This window comes from Kryptolebias marmoratus, linkage group LG9 (assembly GCF_001649575.2).
Source record: "Kryptolebias marmoratus isolate JLee-2015 linkage group LG9, ASM164957v2, whole genome shotgun sequence".
Classification (NCBI taxonomy): Eukaryota; Metazoa; Chordata; class Actinopteri; order Cyprinodontiformes; family Rivulidae; genus Kryptolebias; species Kryptolebias marmoratus.
The window spans coordinates 20,822,010-20,840,544 of record NC_051438.1 but is presented as its reverse complement, the minus strand read 5'-3'; the positions used below and the strand labels follow the sequence as shown (position 1 = coordinate 20,840,544).

Sequence of the window (18,535 nt, the reverse complement as noted above, 5' to 3'; positions counted from 1 at the left end):
CACACTCTCTATTTCTGAATTGCGAAAGCTCCTCGGATGAGAAGCGAAACGTCTTCAGCTACAGAATAGAAGTCCAGTTGTTTTTGTTTTTTAACTTTTTTTGAGTATGTAAAGCGCTTTGGCTGGTATTTTGAGGGTTACAGGACAATATCAACACCATAGACTGCTTTTTAAGTAAGAAAAACATTTAAAATTTATAACATTTAGACATAAATGTTCTTGCAACAATATTTTCATAAGAGGAAATGTTTACATTTGTGAGTTTCTGTGCTAGTATTACACTTGAAGCTCTAAAGGGTAACCATGAAACAGCTCTGTTTTGAAGGCCAGATGATAGTCCTACTCTGTTGCACTTTTCGTACATTACAAAAAGAATCTGGACACACATATACCTTGATGTCAATGCAACAAATTTAGGGATAGAGCTAAGTGGTAAAAGAAAAGGGAGGACTGGAATGCACCTTTAGTCGACATTACTTATCAAAAGGATTTACAACAATAAATAATAATCATGCTTCAAATCACAACAAGGGTATAAAATAAGTTTGAAAATGAGCCAATCAAGTAAAAAAAAATAAGATACAGTTGTGCTTAGAGGTGCTGTAGAAGAGAAAAGAACATTTGAACAGACATTTCTTCTGTGATAAATTCACTGTAAAATAAAATAAAGGTCATATGACAGAGCCAACTTCATTTTTGAGTGGTTACATGATTGCAATGTTCATCTTAAAGCTAGTAAGATGAGAGCCATACAAAAAACGCTAATGTACAAAAAAATTAAATAATGAAACTGGTTTCAATATATTTGACTTATTATCAAAGGTCACACAGACCCAGTCGAAGCCAATGATATTAGCAAGTAAATAAAAGAGTCAGCTGTCAGTATGTCAATATCAAACTCAAGATTCAATCTTGATAAAACAGCATCAGCAAAGATCAATAAAGCAAACATGCAGAGCCCAATCGAAGTGAGATGTAATTGTTTAGTCAAAAATGGTGCATTAGAGAATTGAGCGGGGCTGAAACTTTACATTAACTCGTGCATTAAATTAAATTATGAACACATTGTGAAATGAGCTGACTAGGAGAGAGAGAAAAGGTGCTCCAGTGAGAGCAGGAGAAATGCAAGGCTGCATTCAGCTGTTGCCAAAGTCCTGGGGATGGCTCTGGTCTGATGACACTGTGTCCTGTCACAGCCTACCACTATTCAGTGACAATCCCATTTTTTTGGCTTTGTCTACATTCAGTTGCTTGAGCACCCTGTGAGTGACAAGAACATTTCCTGAAATTAAACATTGCTAATGCTTCCTGGCATTCATGAATTATTACATCATAATTGTTTTAAAACATTCCCAAAAAATAAGTTGTGTTTCTGGTTACTGGCAACTGTGCAACTTGTTATTATCATACACAATGAAGTTTATACCTCTACCTGAGGGCAACATTACACAGCAAAGTTTTTTATTTTCAAGTAGATAATGAAATTTTAGGGTGTAACTTTTCAAAAGTTTGTTTCAAGTTTATTCTGCAATTAAATGGCGTGTGTGTTGAATTTAAATTAACACATATGAGGATTTCTTGTTGTAAACTGATAAGCAAAAAAAGGACAACTGTATGTTGGAAATATCATTTATGGAGGAAATAAGAGTACTGCATGCCAAGAAAAAATAGCAATAACTTACTGTAAATGTTTACTTTTTTCAGACTGAATAATAAATAACTGATTAAGTCAGAAAATATGTGACTTCATTACTGAATAATGAATAACTAAATATTCAGTGTCAGACATTTTATGGTAATAAAGCTTAAGATAAAGCTTAATGTGCAAACTCCACATGAACAAAGACATAAACCAAAGCTTCTTTCTCCTAACCATACGACTAATATAATAAATCTGACATCTAAGTAAACTAGACATACTTATCAGCACTCACAGAGGCCTCTTACTTTTCTCGTTTGATAGAAAGTTGTATGAATTTTAAACTGTTATGCGGTAGCATAAAAAGCAAACAACCTGAAACTTTCTAAGAAAAAGGGTAGCTACAGAACTTCAATATATTATATTTATCCCAAACTATTGGCAGTTCTTTTTGAAAAATCCTCCTGAAACAGAAGAGATACTTCCCAATAAAACACCTTCACTTCTTAGTCGACCCTATAATTTCCTGACTGTTCAGAACATGTCACACTGGGAGAGCTGGGAGTAACCTCAACCCATCACTCAAGAAATTAACTAACTTCAGTGCAACCAGCAGAATTACAGACTGGGTAACTAAGCCCAAAATGGTTCAGCTTCCTCTGGGAAAGTCCAAACAGTGGTAATACATCCATGCTCAACTCTCAGAAAATATGTGACTCTTGGAAAGGAAACAAGAAATCCAGATTTTATGAACATAATCACTGACTAACTCATTTATGGCCAGCAGCCTATCCAAGAGGATGATATAAGTGGCTCTGAGCCACACAACTGCCCTGGACAGTAATGCATCTTCTAATATTTACATCTTTACTGTTTGTGTCAAGGTTAAACTGAAATGTGGCTCCTGTAGTTTTGGACTGTGCATCTCCAGTAGAAGCTTTGAAATGACACTAGAGTTTGCAAGGGGGAATGTTAGTAACAAGTGACTGTGGTATAAAGACCATTATTTACTCTGACACGCATAGATTTTGTGGTCAAACTAAATCAATAACCTAACTTTTTCTTACAAAAGTGCTGAAGCTAATTGAAAATCGTAAGCCCAAAAGAATACAGTAGAGCTCAGATTCGTTCTCATCGGTCTACGTTTTGCGGTTTTGACATTTCTGTGTTCAAGGAACAAAAAAACTAAACTCCCCCAGTACAGAATGCAAGAGTTGCATCATTAAGCTTCAAAAATCTACTTTAACTCAATAAATGAGGTGTGAGGGAGCTGTACAAAGAAGAGAAAGCATTGGGGAGCCTTCTTTATATCCTGCACATGTACTTACAATGCTCTTTTATAAGGAGTAGGACTCATTAATTAAGTTCATGTTACCATATGACCTTAGAATCCATTCCAGGTAAGTCTCAGCAAATACGAACCAAGCTCCTTACAATGTTATATCTGCTGAACTAGCATGGGAACCTAATTAAGTGTGTGTGGGTGTGTGTGTGGGTGTGCGTGCACGCATTTGTGTGCAGGTGCACATGTATAAGGCCCCATGCTTCTATATTATACAACATCTGCTCCAGTAACCTGTAATCGAATCCATCTGTTTTTATGATGATGTTCTCAGTTTAAGTGGAGTCTCCACAGGTCAGGTTCATCTGCCATTAAATGAAGTATTTGAGTTAGTAATTTTTACTCTCATCACATAGAAGGAAAACTAAAGAAAGCAAAGTCTTACAAGGAGGTCAATGACAAAACAAATGGTATTTTGAGAGGAAGAGAATGAAAAAAGGCAACAACCTTAAAGACGGACTGACTGATTGGTCAGCCTATATTTCCATTGGTTTTTTGTTTTTTTTTGTTTAATAATCAGCATCAGTCACAACTAAGCATAATGAGCCAAATAAAAGGCAGGCACACATGTCGGCACCACAGCATTGTTACACTACGCCCTTTAATCAAGGCACTTTCTGGGACAGGGTCTCTCTCTGGCAAGGGAGTTTCTTCAGCACTAACCGCCTTCAGCCAGAAGGTGATAAAAATACAGAAGCGGTATATGAGAAAATACACAATGCTAAAACCACCTTTGGAGCAACAACTTGAAGAAACCATCTTTTGTAAGACTTAATCAGTCTCTCACGCTACTGCAGAGAAACTTTGGTCTGCTTTTCTTTACAATGTTGCTTTACTTCATTCACGTTTGTGAGCATTTGTAAACGCACAAATCTGGCAGTTCATTTATTCAATTTTATGTCATTTCTCTTTTATATTTCCAGTTAAACATATGGCATCCATTTAGTCACCTGAAAGGCTTACACATTATAACTTCACTTGGAAGGATAATGATCAAGCCAGTTGCCTTAAAATAAAACTTATCTTGAATAACTACAAAAATTTGATGACATAAATACAGCTTGTGGCAACTTAATCTTGTATTTTCCTTCGGCAAACTATGTTGTTACATAAAAATTAGGTTTTCCCTTGCCTTCATAAATTAAATTTTCTAATATTTGCTTTGTGGTTTTTAAGTCCTCAAAACAACATTAGAACAGCTGTCTTTATATCCAGTATCAGATTTATTCTTTTATTTATTGAGTAGAAGATAAATACTATAAATACTATGAAATTTAAAAAGAATATATGGTCTTATCTGACAGAGAGCAGTCTTAGATTCAGCTATACTAAAAAAAATAAACTGAACAGATACAATTTGAATAGTGTGTCAATCAAGGGAGGTCAGTACTTAACAAATAAATTATAAATAACTTAAACAAGTGAGAAAATATCTACAAGATTGGTGGTTGCCGAGCTTTAATTTTGTGTATTTTTTTCACCTAATGCATCAAATAAATTTAAATGGCATTTTTTTATGTTTTAGATACATATGTTTGATGAAATGTACATGTTATTTTAGTGTGTGAGTATAAATAGATAAATAGATTTAGTCTTTAATTTCACATGATGTGATTTTACAAACTGTGTAATTTCTTCATTATTACCGTATATGCAAGTATGAACTTTCATTGTATGTTTACTGTAAAAACTAATTTATTTTATTCTTTTTTATGTATTTTATAACAAAGCTGCTTAAGGTGTGTGACATTTTAAAATATGCCACAATATTTAAAAATAAATAAAAGTTGCTTTATTTAACAGTTGAGCATTTGACTGCTAAACAACTTTGGGCGCAAAGAGACACATCTTAATGTACTGCACGTTATTAAACAGTACCTTTCAAAAATGCATACAGTACAACGGTTCGCAGAATTGCTATTGTAAAGACTACAGAACCAATAACAAGCTGAGATATTACTCCACAATGATACTATAACGGGAATTACCTTCATCGTGGATTCACCAACACTTGGTCTATGTATGAAGGCCTCATACCAAATGCTAGTCTCTCCTCTGGCTGCTGTTTGAACACAATGATGAATACCCTCACAGAGTAATGATGGTCCAACTTGAACTGAGGGCTGATCCTAAGGAGCTGTTGTGAACAGGCAAAGACTCATTGTTCTACTCCCATCCCTCCAGCTGCACAAGACACAAAGTGTACTGTACTATGGGCTGGTGGTACTGGCCTACATTAGACTGCGTCCCTTGACAGTGGGGAAGGGGGTGGGACTCATCTAGACCTCACAGCATGATATTCTTCCTCAAAGTTTTTGGCTGTCTCAAAAAGCCTCAAACAGACATTGTGCAAACTATTTCAGTACCACTTTTAGTCTGCATACAACTTTTGAAATGTCAAATTGCTTCAACTAGTGGTAACTGTGGTAACTAAGTAGCAAGCAGACAAGAAATCTCTCCAACTGCAGACTGTTTATTAAAAAAAACTGCATTAACTACAATGAATACAGTAATTATTTGCATCAGCTATTGTCTGACACTACAGAAGATGATTTTAAAAAATCGTGTTGAACACAATGAATGTGTATAAAAAGAGAATGCGTAAGGAAAACACAATGCTGACAAAGGTCTGAGGTCGGTGTCTAAGGCTGCTCTACACAAAATTACAAAACCAACAGTACAAACTAAAGTAGCTGCAAGTCATTTAAGGTTGGGTAAACTTTAACTGGTTTATAGTCTTAAAACATTAATTTACTAGAGCTTTGGTTTTAAGATCACATGATAATCCCCTTCTACAATATGAACTTTGTTTCCATGCTGAAATTTTCAAGACCTGTTACAGCAACACTTACTGGAACTGATGGCTCAAGTCAATTTTTAGCTAAAATCTCCAAACATTCTGTTTTGAGGTCATAAAAGCAGGCACATTTCAAGCTGCAGCCTAGTCACACTTTTATCTATAATTAAAGAGAATTTAAAGTGGTGTAGCCTTAAATGGAATATAGTTTTTCCAGTCAAGTGAACACAGTCTGTGCACGACACAAATTCAGCCACTTAATGTGCTTGATCAAGTTGACTTATTCATAAAGAGTATGGCTGTAACTTAACTAAACTGTACACTACAATCGCTTTTGTTGTTTTGGCTTTCTTTTTTTCCCCATTACTGCTGGCAGAGAGCCATGCAATGCCAACAAAAAGTCCAATTAGAGTACACCCCATTGCTGACACACTTTAAAAATCTCCATCTCAGCTACAGCACTACTGATGACATTATCTTTAATAACGTACCAGGCTATACTAGCTGTAATTGGTATTCAATTAATTATGCTTGGACACAACATCAGAGAGTAACAAGACAAATGACAAAAATCAATGTAGCTTTTTCCACCACCCTCTGCTTTGACAGCCTGGTTGATTTTTTTCTCTCTACTGAACTGTAATAGTGTTAAAGAGGCAAAATTTTCTCTGTGATAGAGCTACATGACCTGCTTGGCTGGGAGTTTGCGATGGATGCCTTAAACTTGGTTTTGGAATAGAAGAGCATGTGCGTTTGTCTCCTGTTACTCATTACATCTTCACAGTCTGTTCTTCTTTCTCAATGGCAGAGAGTACCGTGTCATTTTAGATCACTATGAAGAACAAGGAGGATAAAACTCCACAGAGGCTGACATTTCTTTCCATTTTTATATGCTCTGACACAGAGAGGAAGACGTACACCAAAAAATAAATAAAAAATCAGCACACAGCCAAAAGATCTCAAAATTCTCTTCACATCTCACTGCGAATACTCTCTGAGTGATGCTAACACTGCAGCATGGCACAGAAATTCTTTAGATGAGTTTTTATACATATATGGATTATGAGGAGATATTTTGAGTGCCACTACTCTGGTGCGAATACATGGATCGGGAAAGGGTGAAAGGAATGAGAGGAGAATTCTAAATAAATGAAGCTACCTGAATTATTTAGTGATACAAACTGAGAATTCAATCTGGCTTCTAGCAGGAACTGAAAACTGCTGCAAACAGCCATCCGTGGTGCCAAGCATGCAACCAGAACCGCCCACTCTAATGCTACCCACAACAAGAAGAGGTGGACAGGTGCAAAGAGATACAGGTCTCCCCAATCTGGTTTCACTCTAGTTTCTTAGAGAGTCAAGCACGGATTTCCAGTCTCCCCCACTTTATTTCGTCAGGCTTTCCTTCACAACACCTTCTTCCCCCTAACTAAATACATTTATTATTCTGCTATGTGTTGCAGATGAACTCTTTTGACTGCATTTTCCTTATTGAGCAATGTGCAAGAGGCCGGACAGAAAAGAGGAAATAAGAGAAAGAAATCAGAGTAGGCAATTATGTTTACCAGCACGTTCATGGCTGCAAGAGTACTGGCAGTAAAACGGAGCACAGCTCTAATCAATACACATCTTTTCTGATCAAACACACTGGATAAATCAAATGGCTTTAAATTACTTATATGGTCTGTGGCCCTCGGCTGAACTCTTAACTACTCAAACTAGAGTGACAACATATTTCTATGTTTGAAGTCACCACAAAGTCCTCAAGTTTTCAACAATTACTACAAACGAATGAGTACATGAGGGCGCCTACATAAAGTATGTCGTGACGGTTCCAGTCACCTAAGACAGACCACACCAATGAAGGGTTATCATATTATGTGCCAAGCATAACAGAGCTCCATGACATCTGCACCTGCCATCCAAACACAGGTATTGGACTCTTTACAACATCCCTGCCCACAGCTGGCATCTGCCAGACTACAGATTCACCATTCCATGTTGCTGTAACCAAGAGGCATAGCCAGACCCCACAAAGAACATGCATGAGCAGTTTGTACGTTAATCCTGACCCAAGATCTTGAAGGCCAGTTACAACAATTGTGATCTGATTTACCACAGGAGAGGATACATTGACTGCATGACCATGTTTTAAACTGAACTGATGCTTGTATCGAGGTGTGAGAGGGTGCTACACTTTACTGACAAGGGACCAGCAGTGTGTCTGTACTGCCACATGTGTTATCCAATTATACTGATATTGTAACCATAATAGTACAGTCACGTGACTTTTCAACATGAGCAGTTTCACTCTGTGTGTCTAAATGTCTTTTGTCTGTAACAATGTGCCTTGTCAAAAGGTAGGTAGGTAGGTACATTTATTTATATAGCACTTTTCAGCACAAGGCGACTCAAAGTGCTCAAAAGGTGGGATATATTAAGCAGCAACTGAACAGTTTCTGAAGTTAGACGTGTCAGAGATCAGTAAACAGTAGGCTGAGCAACACTGCCAAAGTCAGATCTCAGTAGTTTCTGATTGAAGAGCAAAAGTCAATATATGCTACTTTCAAAGAATATTTCCTATTATAATACTGTAAAAGATTATCATAGAATTCTATAAATTTCCATTCAGCCTTTTATCAGCCAGTGTGAGCACACAACTTATTTTTGTTCATCAGACTCTACACTTGTATGTCAAGTGTTGATTTAACTAAAACTCCAATAAACCCATTCTCATTCACCTTTCTTTCTGAAGGCAGACAGCACAAGTCTGAAACAGTGAATGGAAGGCCACCCGCCATCCATGATTTTACTAATTCAACCTCAGCTGGCTGTATTCAAATGTAAACCTATCCTTCTGGGAATGTTTGTTCACATGTGCAGCTCACAGTAAGCTGCTACTCAGCAGGCTGGAAGTTGAGAAACAAACGTCCCTGTGCTTCCAGGGATTTTCTGGTGACCCTGCTCAACTGGGAGCTACAGTTAGTCCGAAAAGTTGCTTGACTTGGTGCAAGTTTTCTTCTTTAAAAACATATGTCAACAAAGCCACATAGTTGTCAAAACAATCAGGAGTAGATATAAGAGGCTCTGCAACTCAATGGGTTTCTTCTTTAACACAGGAAGAAAAAGATGGGTCAGAGCTGTGGTTTTCTGTCAAACTGCATCAATAATTTCAGGGAAGGTAGTTTCTTTTAGTCTTGTTCTTTTAACCTTGTGCATTTGCTTTGGTTCAAACTGCATAACATCCTCTGAATATGTAGATGTGTGTGTGTTTGTGAATATTGCCAAAATTCACAGACTTAGAGGGACTCTTGCCTGAATGCAGGTTTACTTAGTCCTAGGGCATCTAGATGCATTTTACATGCAATCCTTCACACCCTCACATTGTGCAAAGAAAGGGCCTCACTCAAATACAGACAGTGTTTAGGCAGGTAGGCCTCAGTACATCAGCTGCTTTTACACATAAACACTGGAGATGTTGAGGACAATTTCCAGACCACCAAGTCCGGATTCCTTCTGCAGTTGTTGTTCTCACATGTACATCATAACAGGAGTTTTACTACTAGAGATTATTTCTCACAGCTGGAAATGGAAGGAAGGAAGTGTGAGGGAGTGTCTGGGCATACATGCGACTGGAGGCAGGACATAATGCAAAACGTACAGAGTGGAAATTGCTGTTTTCTTTACAACATGCTGAAAAGAGCAGATGAGACCCTTTGTTTCGGCTGATACTGAAATCATTGCGCGACTGAACAAATCCGCAACAGAGAGGACTGAGTGGAAAGCTTCCTGGCTTTGTGCACAGGAGAAAAGCACCAGGGGAGCTTTCATCTTCAAACCAGAATATTTTACAGGACCCTGGGTGAACTTCATTACTAAGCAGAGACAATATTTCCTTCAGAACAGGAACAAAATCAAAGTATAAGGCTGTAAACTTCATGTGTGATTTTACCAAGCTAGTGAGTAGGAGGAGGCCTACCAGTTACCATGGTGCAAAAAAAAGATACCAGGACGCTGCCTGGGCAATGGTATTTTTCATCGTTACAGTGAAGGCAGCAGCTCCCTCAATGAATACTATCACATTTCCGCAAGGCTCCACCTCTCACAGATCATGCTGCTGCCTTCAAGGGCTTGAACGAACATCAAAGGCTGCTGTGGGATTTTGCATTCCTGTCAAGAGCATTACAACCTCTGGAGCTTCCCCTCCTCATAAAAGGCCCTGCACCACACATTGCCACAACCATGTGTCACCGTCTTCTGAGCACAGTCAAGTGAGACACGTGAAGCTTCCTCTGTTCCCTTTGGTTAGCAGTCACTCTCTCCTGCTCGGCATCTTTCGATACCTCCTCATGATGCACGTCTACCTCCCGTGGGCAAGGGGAGGGGTGTGTGAATCTGAAGCCAAAGCGCCAGAGCTTGAGATAACAGCACTATGTGAATCAGTGACAGTGTGGCTGACTGCTCTGCACAAAATATTATTTACAGCTCACGCTGAGGAGAAATTACAGCAACAATCCTCTCAAGAAGGAGGAAAAAAAAAAATCAGCTGACCTGGCAACACTTAGAGAGAGAGGCCAAGAGGAGGGTCAGGCACTATAATTATTATATTGCCTCTACTTCTTCACTGTCGCTATCTATACTGCTCACACAGCGTGTAGGGGATTCAGCCCACTGGTGACAACAACTTACTGGTGCATAAGAGAATGATGAAGAGGCAATGAAGGTGGTTTAGCATTTATAAACCCTGGCTTTGCAGATATTTTCTCCACTTTGAGGAAGCCTTCTTACAAATAGCACATGAGAAGGGCAATGGAAACCAGCAGATAAACGTTAAAAGGATGACACTTAAAAAATTATCACAAGGAATTTCATTTAGGCAAAATATCTAATATTTTAGTGAACAAACTTAGTGGCCAAAAGCCTAAAGAGACTGAAGATTAATTAAATGGATTTTGTTTATATATTGAATACCAATTTTGGCTAATTTTCTATTCAACAAGAAGCAACTTGTTCAAGCAGGACAAAGGAAATTAGCAGCTCATTTTACATTTTGAAAACCAAAGATGAACTTGGCCAATTGTCATCTAAGCATCTTTAACTATGAAACATTACGCTTTTAGTACTAGTCTCTGGCACTTCTTTGGCTCAAATCTGACAAATCACCTCCTTAACGTTATTGGGCTCGCCATTTAAAGTTGGCTTTAAATCCAAACAGATCCACTGCAGAGCGGTCATGTTTGGCTTTGCAACTAAATCTATGGATTTAATGTCATGCCTCTCATCCAAAAGTCAGTCAAATATTAAGCTCCACAAGATAAACAGCAGCATTAAAGAGAAGCAGAAGATGTGGGAGAAAGTTGTGGGGGAAAAAAACAGGAAAATACTGATAGAAACATGACATTGTGTTGGTTTAATCTATTTTTTTTTCTCTTTTGTTACACAATGTACTTCACAAGCTTAATTATTAGTTCAATTAATGACATTGGTAACGGCTCATCAGACAAATCAAGTCAAATTTATTTACATAGTACTTTTGAGCAACAAGGCACCGATGACATCTCCCCTGCTGATATCTTTAAAGCTTTTTATAATGTGCATACTTTTCTAATTTGTTCTCATGCACACACAGACGCCTACGCCTGAAGACAAATGCCTCAGTCATGACCTGTAACATTTCCCTGAGTCCAGAACTGTTCTTTGCTTTATATAAAATTTACACAGGTTTTACCCTATATTTACCTTCTAAACGTGATTTTAGGTTTGTGATAATGCACATCCAGAGAGTGGAGACAAGATCTCCTTCAAAATTGTTTTAACGTGATCTTGATTTAACAGTAACAACAGAAGCAGGTCTTTTATTTTGAAAATCCACTGAAACCTATCAGTGAATGCAACAAAGCCCCTATTAAGGGCAGTGTCTTGTCCTTTTCTCAGAGGTAAGGTTTTTATTTTCAACACTGACCAGTGTTTGTTGCCAAAGCAGCTTAAGAACTAGTTGTAATGTACAGTGCATGAATCATAGAGGTAACCTTATAAAAAATGTGTGTACTATGATTCAAATGTGCAAAATGTTACATGGGAGACGAGGACAAGATGATTTATAATAATGTTCACAATTAGGTGCCAATTGGACAAATAAAATGTTCTGTGACCAAGCAAAGGATATATAAATGGACAAAAAATAAACAATGGATATGTTTCTGAGCTCAGGGGAGATTAATAATAATAATCTCTATAGGACAACAACTATTTGTGAGCAAAATGCCAATGTGCTTTAAGGCTTTGTTATATAAACCTGCTGCTTCTTTCACTGATTGATCAGTTCAACTCAAACGTTAACAAATATAAAAGAACATTTTAAAATGTTTCATGACAATAACACACACAAAATAAACATCTTTCAATAATAGTGATCTAGTGTTTTAAAGGGATTAGGGAGAAGTTTCCGCTTATGCAATCCTACCCCTCTCCAGTCGAAATATTGACAAAATCTTCAATATTTGGCTGTAAGTAAGAACAACATACATATGCAGATGTATCCACTTATACACACACATGCAGATCTCTATCTATGTAATGAAACTTACTTCCACATGCATTTCCTCACATTCAGAAACTATCTAATATAGAAAAATGGTTCATAGTTACTTAGTTACAACCATAATAGGCTTTACTTTACATAAATAGTTTTGAACATCTCGAATTTATGATGGGGTTTTTTAAACTGGTGGGAAAAAGTATTTTCCTCCATGTATTAAAGTGGGTGGAGGGGGGGGAACAGAGTATTTCCTCCTAACTCACAGCTTCTGACGGTCACTTATCAGGAGGGGAAGGACCCCAGTCTCATGGGTCCCTCTGATAATAAAAAAACCCGAAACCAACAAAAGTTCACATGGTGAAAACAGTAACAAGATTTTTTTTTAATCCACAAATAGCCCCAGCAGACATCAGGATATATCTGTTTTGAATTCCCGGAAGGTGGGAACTTAAAAAACCATCTAGTCAACCATCAGGAAGTGAGGGCAAAGAGCTCGAGTTAACCTTAAACTGTGCGAAAAGATGAAGCAATGGCGTGGACTAACTGTGCAGAACAACAGGCTTGTTGTAGAACGGGTGGTTCCTCGTTGTGTGTGTGTGTGTGTGTGTGTTTTGAGTGACTGGAAGTGCCAGCAGAGCAGTTTAAACGTGAGCAGGAGCAGCAGCTGGATGTCATGAGCTAACACTGTGTGGTGGAGATGCCAGGAAGGCAACACATACCAAACGGTTGAGACTCCTCCGCAGCATCCTTTTTATTATTATTTATCTTTCTTAATCGCGCAGAACAGCTGAACTCTTCGGGTTCCACACACGCCTCCTGGCTCCGGTTCTTCGGCTCCTCCGGGGAATAACTTCACATGTATGTTAGTTGACGCGCTAGCTCCTTTAGCTATCTGTTCCCTACTCTAACGTTAGTTCTAGCTATATGAAATGCCGGAGCGACGCTACATCGTTTCCATTTCGTCTGACTTCGGTACCTTCGCACCATTCGCATTCTCTCCCCCCTGGATGTTTTCCGCGTTGCGGTGATGGTGTACTACTACTAGTCGCGCTTCCCGTTGCTCAAGGCTGTGAGAGTCGCTGACATGTCGCTCCCTGTGCCCTGTTGCTTACACTCGTACGAATCATTTGTCGCTTTTTTTCGAGTCCGCCCGCGCCGGTGACTCAGAAACGGTTCGCTGTCGCGGGTATAAAAAAAATAAAAATTAAATAAAATTAAATAAAAAAAATAACTTCTGTGGCGGCAGTCCCTGAGCACAGGTCGCCTCACCTCCCTGTCAAACAATTTTCACTCCAACAAGCAGCAGCAGCAGCAGCAAACCCACGGACGTTCCCACGTTCACACAGAAGCCCCACCCGCCGAAGGCGCACCGGCCGCTGTGGCCCGCGGTGCATTCTGGGTAATGAGGTCCAAACTCGAGAAAAAACGCATTCTAATCGACTGAATAGGCCTTTCCTTTCCCTCTGAATAGATGTGTTTAGATTAGTCAAAAATACTCCAACATAACTATTTGATAACTCCAATAACTTTGAAATAAAAGGGCTTTTAGGTATCACAAACAAACAATTATACTTCTGTCACTGCTTTCTGTTTATCACCCATCACCAAAAGGCGAAGACGGACGATAATGTTATTGCCTGTGTCTCTGTGTGTGTATTTGTTTCCGTGCATGTCTCTTACTAAAATATCTCATAAATCTCTGGAGAAACTTTATTGAAACTTGCAGAGAGTTATCACCCGATGTATCTACATCTGAAACTGATTCAAGATAACTGACCATGAAAACCACAAAAACAACTATAGCTCAGTTTTATAGATATTGACCTAAAGTTTGGTGTGAGACTGATTCCCAACACATACTCTAAACACCAACAAATTTCTGCATCAGATTGACCTTTGGAGTCACCCCAATTCAAAATGGCTGCCACAGCTAATCAACATGAGCCTGTACAAAAATGACTGTAGCTCAGTCAATTGTACAGTTATTGGGCTAAAATTTGACATGTTAGTAGCTGAGAGTCAATAACAACATATATTCTAAACGTGACATCTTGTGTTACAGAATGACTGTCGCATGAGATTGTTCATAACAATACATTTAAGGTTTGACCAAAATGGCCTTAACTCCGTTATGTCTTAGCATAAAATGTTTTTTTTTCTTTCAAAACTCTGGTATGAAAGACAACAGGTAATATGGCTTTGAACTTTAAACTGTGTTCATATTAGTCTTCAGGAAGGATTTCTATGAGTGTGAAATGAGTAAACAACATATTTTAACCTTTTTTCTCAAGATCTGTGCATTGTCTGTCACCGAAATATATGATCAGGTGTACATAAATGTATGAGGAACAAATGTATTTGTTAATATTGATTTTCTAGGGTCAGTTCAGTTATCTTGGTTCACCATTCAGACAAAAAACTGCTCAGATTTAAGTCCAATAAGAGAGACAGTCGTATTTAATATTCAAATTCAAATCCACTTACAATCCAATCCGGTTTAATTTGGTCAGAACTAAACTCAGTTTGTTTGAGCTGCAAAATAATATTAAACATTTTTTAAACATGCTGTACGTTGGTGCAGATTAGATTAAGAGAATTCAGATTTTATGAAATATTTTTAAACAGAGTGTTTGAATCCTCAACATTAAAATCAATTAATACAGTTTAAAATGTATCTACTGAAGGCTCAGAGGATTAAGGGTGTGACTGATGTTTCTAGAAACCTGTTCAGTTCTGCATGTCATAGCTTTAGTGACCTTAGTAGTTGTTTGCATGTGGTTCAGAGTTTGCATTTTTTCTGGTAACTCCCTAAATTTAAATGAAACGCGTTTCAGTTGAGAACTGACAGAAGCGCAAAAAGAGGAAGCGAGTAAATCTATAACAGATACTTGTACTTTTGACAGTTATGATCAGTGGTAAGAGCTCTGTTTGGTACATGTGAGGTACTCTTATGTTTGAGTGTGTGAATTTGTTTTAACATAAACACTAAAACAAAACAGTTCAATTCAGTAGCAGTGGTTGCTCCCAACAAAACTCCTTTTTCCTCTAAACATATTGAGCTAAAAGCTGATTATCTTGCAAGTATTAAAGTGCCAAAGTTAAACCTTTTAAAAAGAACATCCTGTCTGGAATATATTTTTCAAAATAACATTTAGGTAACTTGTGCACCAGTGAGAGACTTTAAATCAAATGATAACCATCTTGACTTTCAAGAAAAACTAGTTTTAGTTTAGCTGTCCATACCTCTGGAAATTCTTTCACTTTAACTGTTTGACAAGCTGAAATGCTTTCATAATTATCCCCATCATACACCAGGAGTTTCAGTTCAGATGAAGTTAAGATTAATTTGAGGAGTTTCAGATATTGCTTTTAAAGCTGATGAAAGACAAATAAAGTTTATATGATTATATAACCAGTTAGTATAAAGAATAGGTTGCGTTATTAAACATGTATGACTATTTATTTTATGTAAGCTCTTCATTATTTCTACATCCTTAGTCTGCAGAGTTTAACAGTACTTCCTGTTTTCAGTTGTTGGTTGATTTGCAGCCAGTGGTTAAACATAATTAAAATCTTTCAACATCGTTTTTAGTCAACAAAATACATTGAAAACAGCAATGATTGCATAACAAGGAAGTTTCTTATACGTCACACCACTTCTGCTGAAAAATACAAAACTTAAAGTTTGACTCTATCCCCACCTTGTGGCATAATGAAGTAGTGCACCTATTGCTGTTTTTGTTGTGGCTCTGGGGGCCTGGAGGTTTTTCCTTCAGGGAAACTAATATTCACTCACATTCACTTTATAATCAACGGTTTATCTATTGTGTACCCAGTAGAACCTTACAGAACTACAAAGTTAAATATATATACATATATATATATAAATCTATACATAAAAGGACTGTAGTAAGTTTGAAGAACGTTAACAGAAAGGATACTGTCCTATAGTGACATCCTATAGTGATATTATATATTCAGTTTCTGGGAATTTGCCCTTTTTCCTCTCATTTTCATAGAAAGACAGTGTTACTTTTGAAAATGTAAAGCTTTTGTCTCAGAATAAATTTATACATTTAAAAGGTTTTTAGTAGTTTTCAGATAGTTTTCCCCCCCTTTTGCCACAAAGACAAAATATGGTCCACAGGACCAGCAACATTGTTAAACAAATGAAAAATATTTCATAGAATTCTAAATATGCAAAATAAAGTAATGTAGAATGTGAAATAATGTAGAGAAAACAAAACAGCAAATAATGTGGAACTAAATAATGTGCAAACTGTGGGTTTTTTATTGCGTTTGCCATTTTACTAGTTTTCAAAGTGATTTGAAAAGTTGTAAAATAAGGAGCTAGGTTCATCATAAACAGAGCAAAGCAAAAGACAAAAAAATCAAAACAAAGTACAACAAAACAAAACACAAATGAAAGCAAACTAACGTTATTCTGCCCATTGCAATGTTTCATCAGTAGATGTCACCAAATCACACACATTGCACTTGCAACAAGCAAAATAAGGTGATAAGTTAAAAAATATATGTTTTATAATTCATACTGTAAATAAAAAAGGTTTTTAGGTTTTTGTGGTGTGTGTTTGATGGAGTGGGAGCCACTCATAGAAGATGAAAAGATCTTGACTACTGAGGGGTTTTTGTTTTTTGTTTCTGTTGTTTTTTTTGTTTATTTGTTTGTTTGTTTTGTTTTGTTTGGGGGGGGGGTGTTAGGGGAACTTGACTTCTTTTTTGATGAGTAGCAAAGCATATTCAAAAAACAAAAAGGGAAGTCTGGTGACTTTATACAAACAAAAATTATAATAAAAGACAATTCTTAGGATGTAGTTTTGAAATTCTACACCAACATACACACTTACTGTCAAATTGTAATATTGTAAATGCACATAAAGCCTTCAGTGACAAAGGAAAATGTTTGTGCAAGCATGTTTACTTATCAATAAAGCTTTCTGATTCTGACTCTGATCAGAGGTGTGAGCATTTGCTTGTAATTTAATGTAAATCCACATGGTGGTGATCCAGGAACATCTATGAGATGACACACACTTGTTGCAAAAAAAAAAAAAAAGTTTGAAGCGGAAGAGCTGATCAAAGTTCGTTTCAAGTTTAATTTTGTTTGTGGTTCAATTTTGCATAAGATTTGCATATAACCAAACTATTATAAATGTAGGAACTTTCTAAAAGAATGCTGCTGAAGAACTGATGACAGTTAAATCAGACTGTGAGTGTCTTCCAAGGGTCAGATTTGGCAAGATTCAACATTAAAAAATAATAAAAAAGCTGACAAAAGTTTTACTCAGTGTTCTGATGTTAGTTTGGTCTAACAGTCTTCTATGAGCGAGAGTAACTAAAAGAGAGTTTGATTTTTGTAGCTATAAGTATTTCAGACACTGTCCATTTCTGCTGTAGTTGAACTGATTTGCAGCAGTGATATTCTGTGTAAAGGGAGGTTTGCAGAAAAACTGAATGATGTTTTAACAACAGTCAGCCTCTGATCATCTCCATAATAAAATATAAAAGAATCAGCTTCAGGAAACAGAATGAGGAAGCTTCTTTTTTACATGTCAGAGCCATATATATCCCTCAGACTCTCATTTAAGCTCACATAAAGTCCCTTGCTATTTCCTTAAGATACTGAAAAATATTTCCCTGTCTCCTTGACTTTTGTATAAAACTTTATTATTAGAATATTTCTCCCTCGTGGCATGATGATGTCGTTTATGAACATTTAAAGGTGCAATAAATCTTTCCTCAATTTATTTACAATTTGAAATGAGATGTTATGTGCTCTAATAAAAAAAAAGTTCCAAATGAAGTGTACAGTAGCTGGTGAGTTTAGGGGCATTCCTCTGGTGGTTCTGCCCCAGAGCTCTTTCGTAGCTCTGAATCTGAACTGACAGCCCCTGTGGAGGAGTCAGGAGACTTCCCCAGCCATCTGTCTTGGAGCGACTCCCCCCCTTCTCTCCCTCCACACATCCCTCATTCCCACACTGGGTCTTTGTCAGCAGTTCCTGTCCCTGGACTAGGCGTGGCGTGCGCAGAGGCTGGGGCGACCGTGGGTGCTTTCAGAGGCACCTGCAGATGGGACAAAGGGCCAAGGGTGCTGGGGCTGAAGACAGATTGATGCTTTGTACGCTGAGGATGGAGAGAGAGCCGGAGAGGGAGAGAAGGGGGGATAGTTAGCTGAGAAGTTTTCAGGGAGAAGGATTT

At 37.5% G+C, this 18,535-nt stretch overlaps 1 protein-coding gene across 5 annotated transcripts in view; it reads right to left on the bottom strand.

The window, feature by feature from the left end:
• Positions 1-13,651, bottom strand: part of atp11c (ATPase phospholipid transporting 11C) — a 41,535-nt gene extending 27,884 nt beyond the window's left edge. For 4 of the 5 annotated variants that reach the window (XM_017408385.3, XM_017408386.3, XM_017408389.3 and 1 more), the window contains exon 1: positions 13,036-13,650. In XM_017408385.3, the coding sequence (XP_017263874.1) occupies positions 13,036-13,062 (27 nt within the window). In that variant the 5' untranslated portion in view covers positions 13,063-13,650. Of the gene's footprint in view, positions 1-13,035 lie in introns of all 5 variants that reach the window. The other variant, XR_005233576.1, reaches the window with a different exon arrangement.
• Between the last annotated feature and the right edge of the window lie 4,884 nt (positions 13,652-18,535).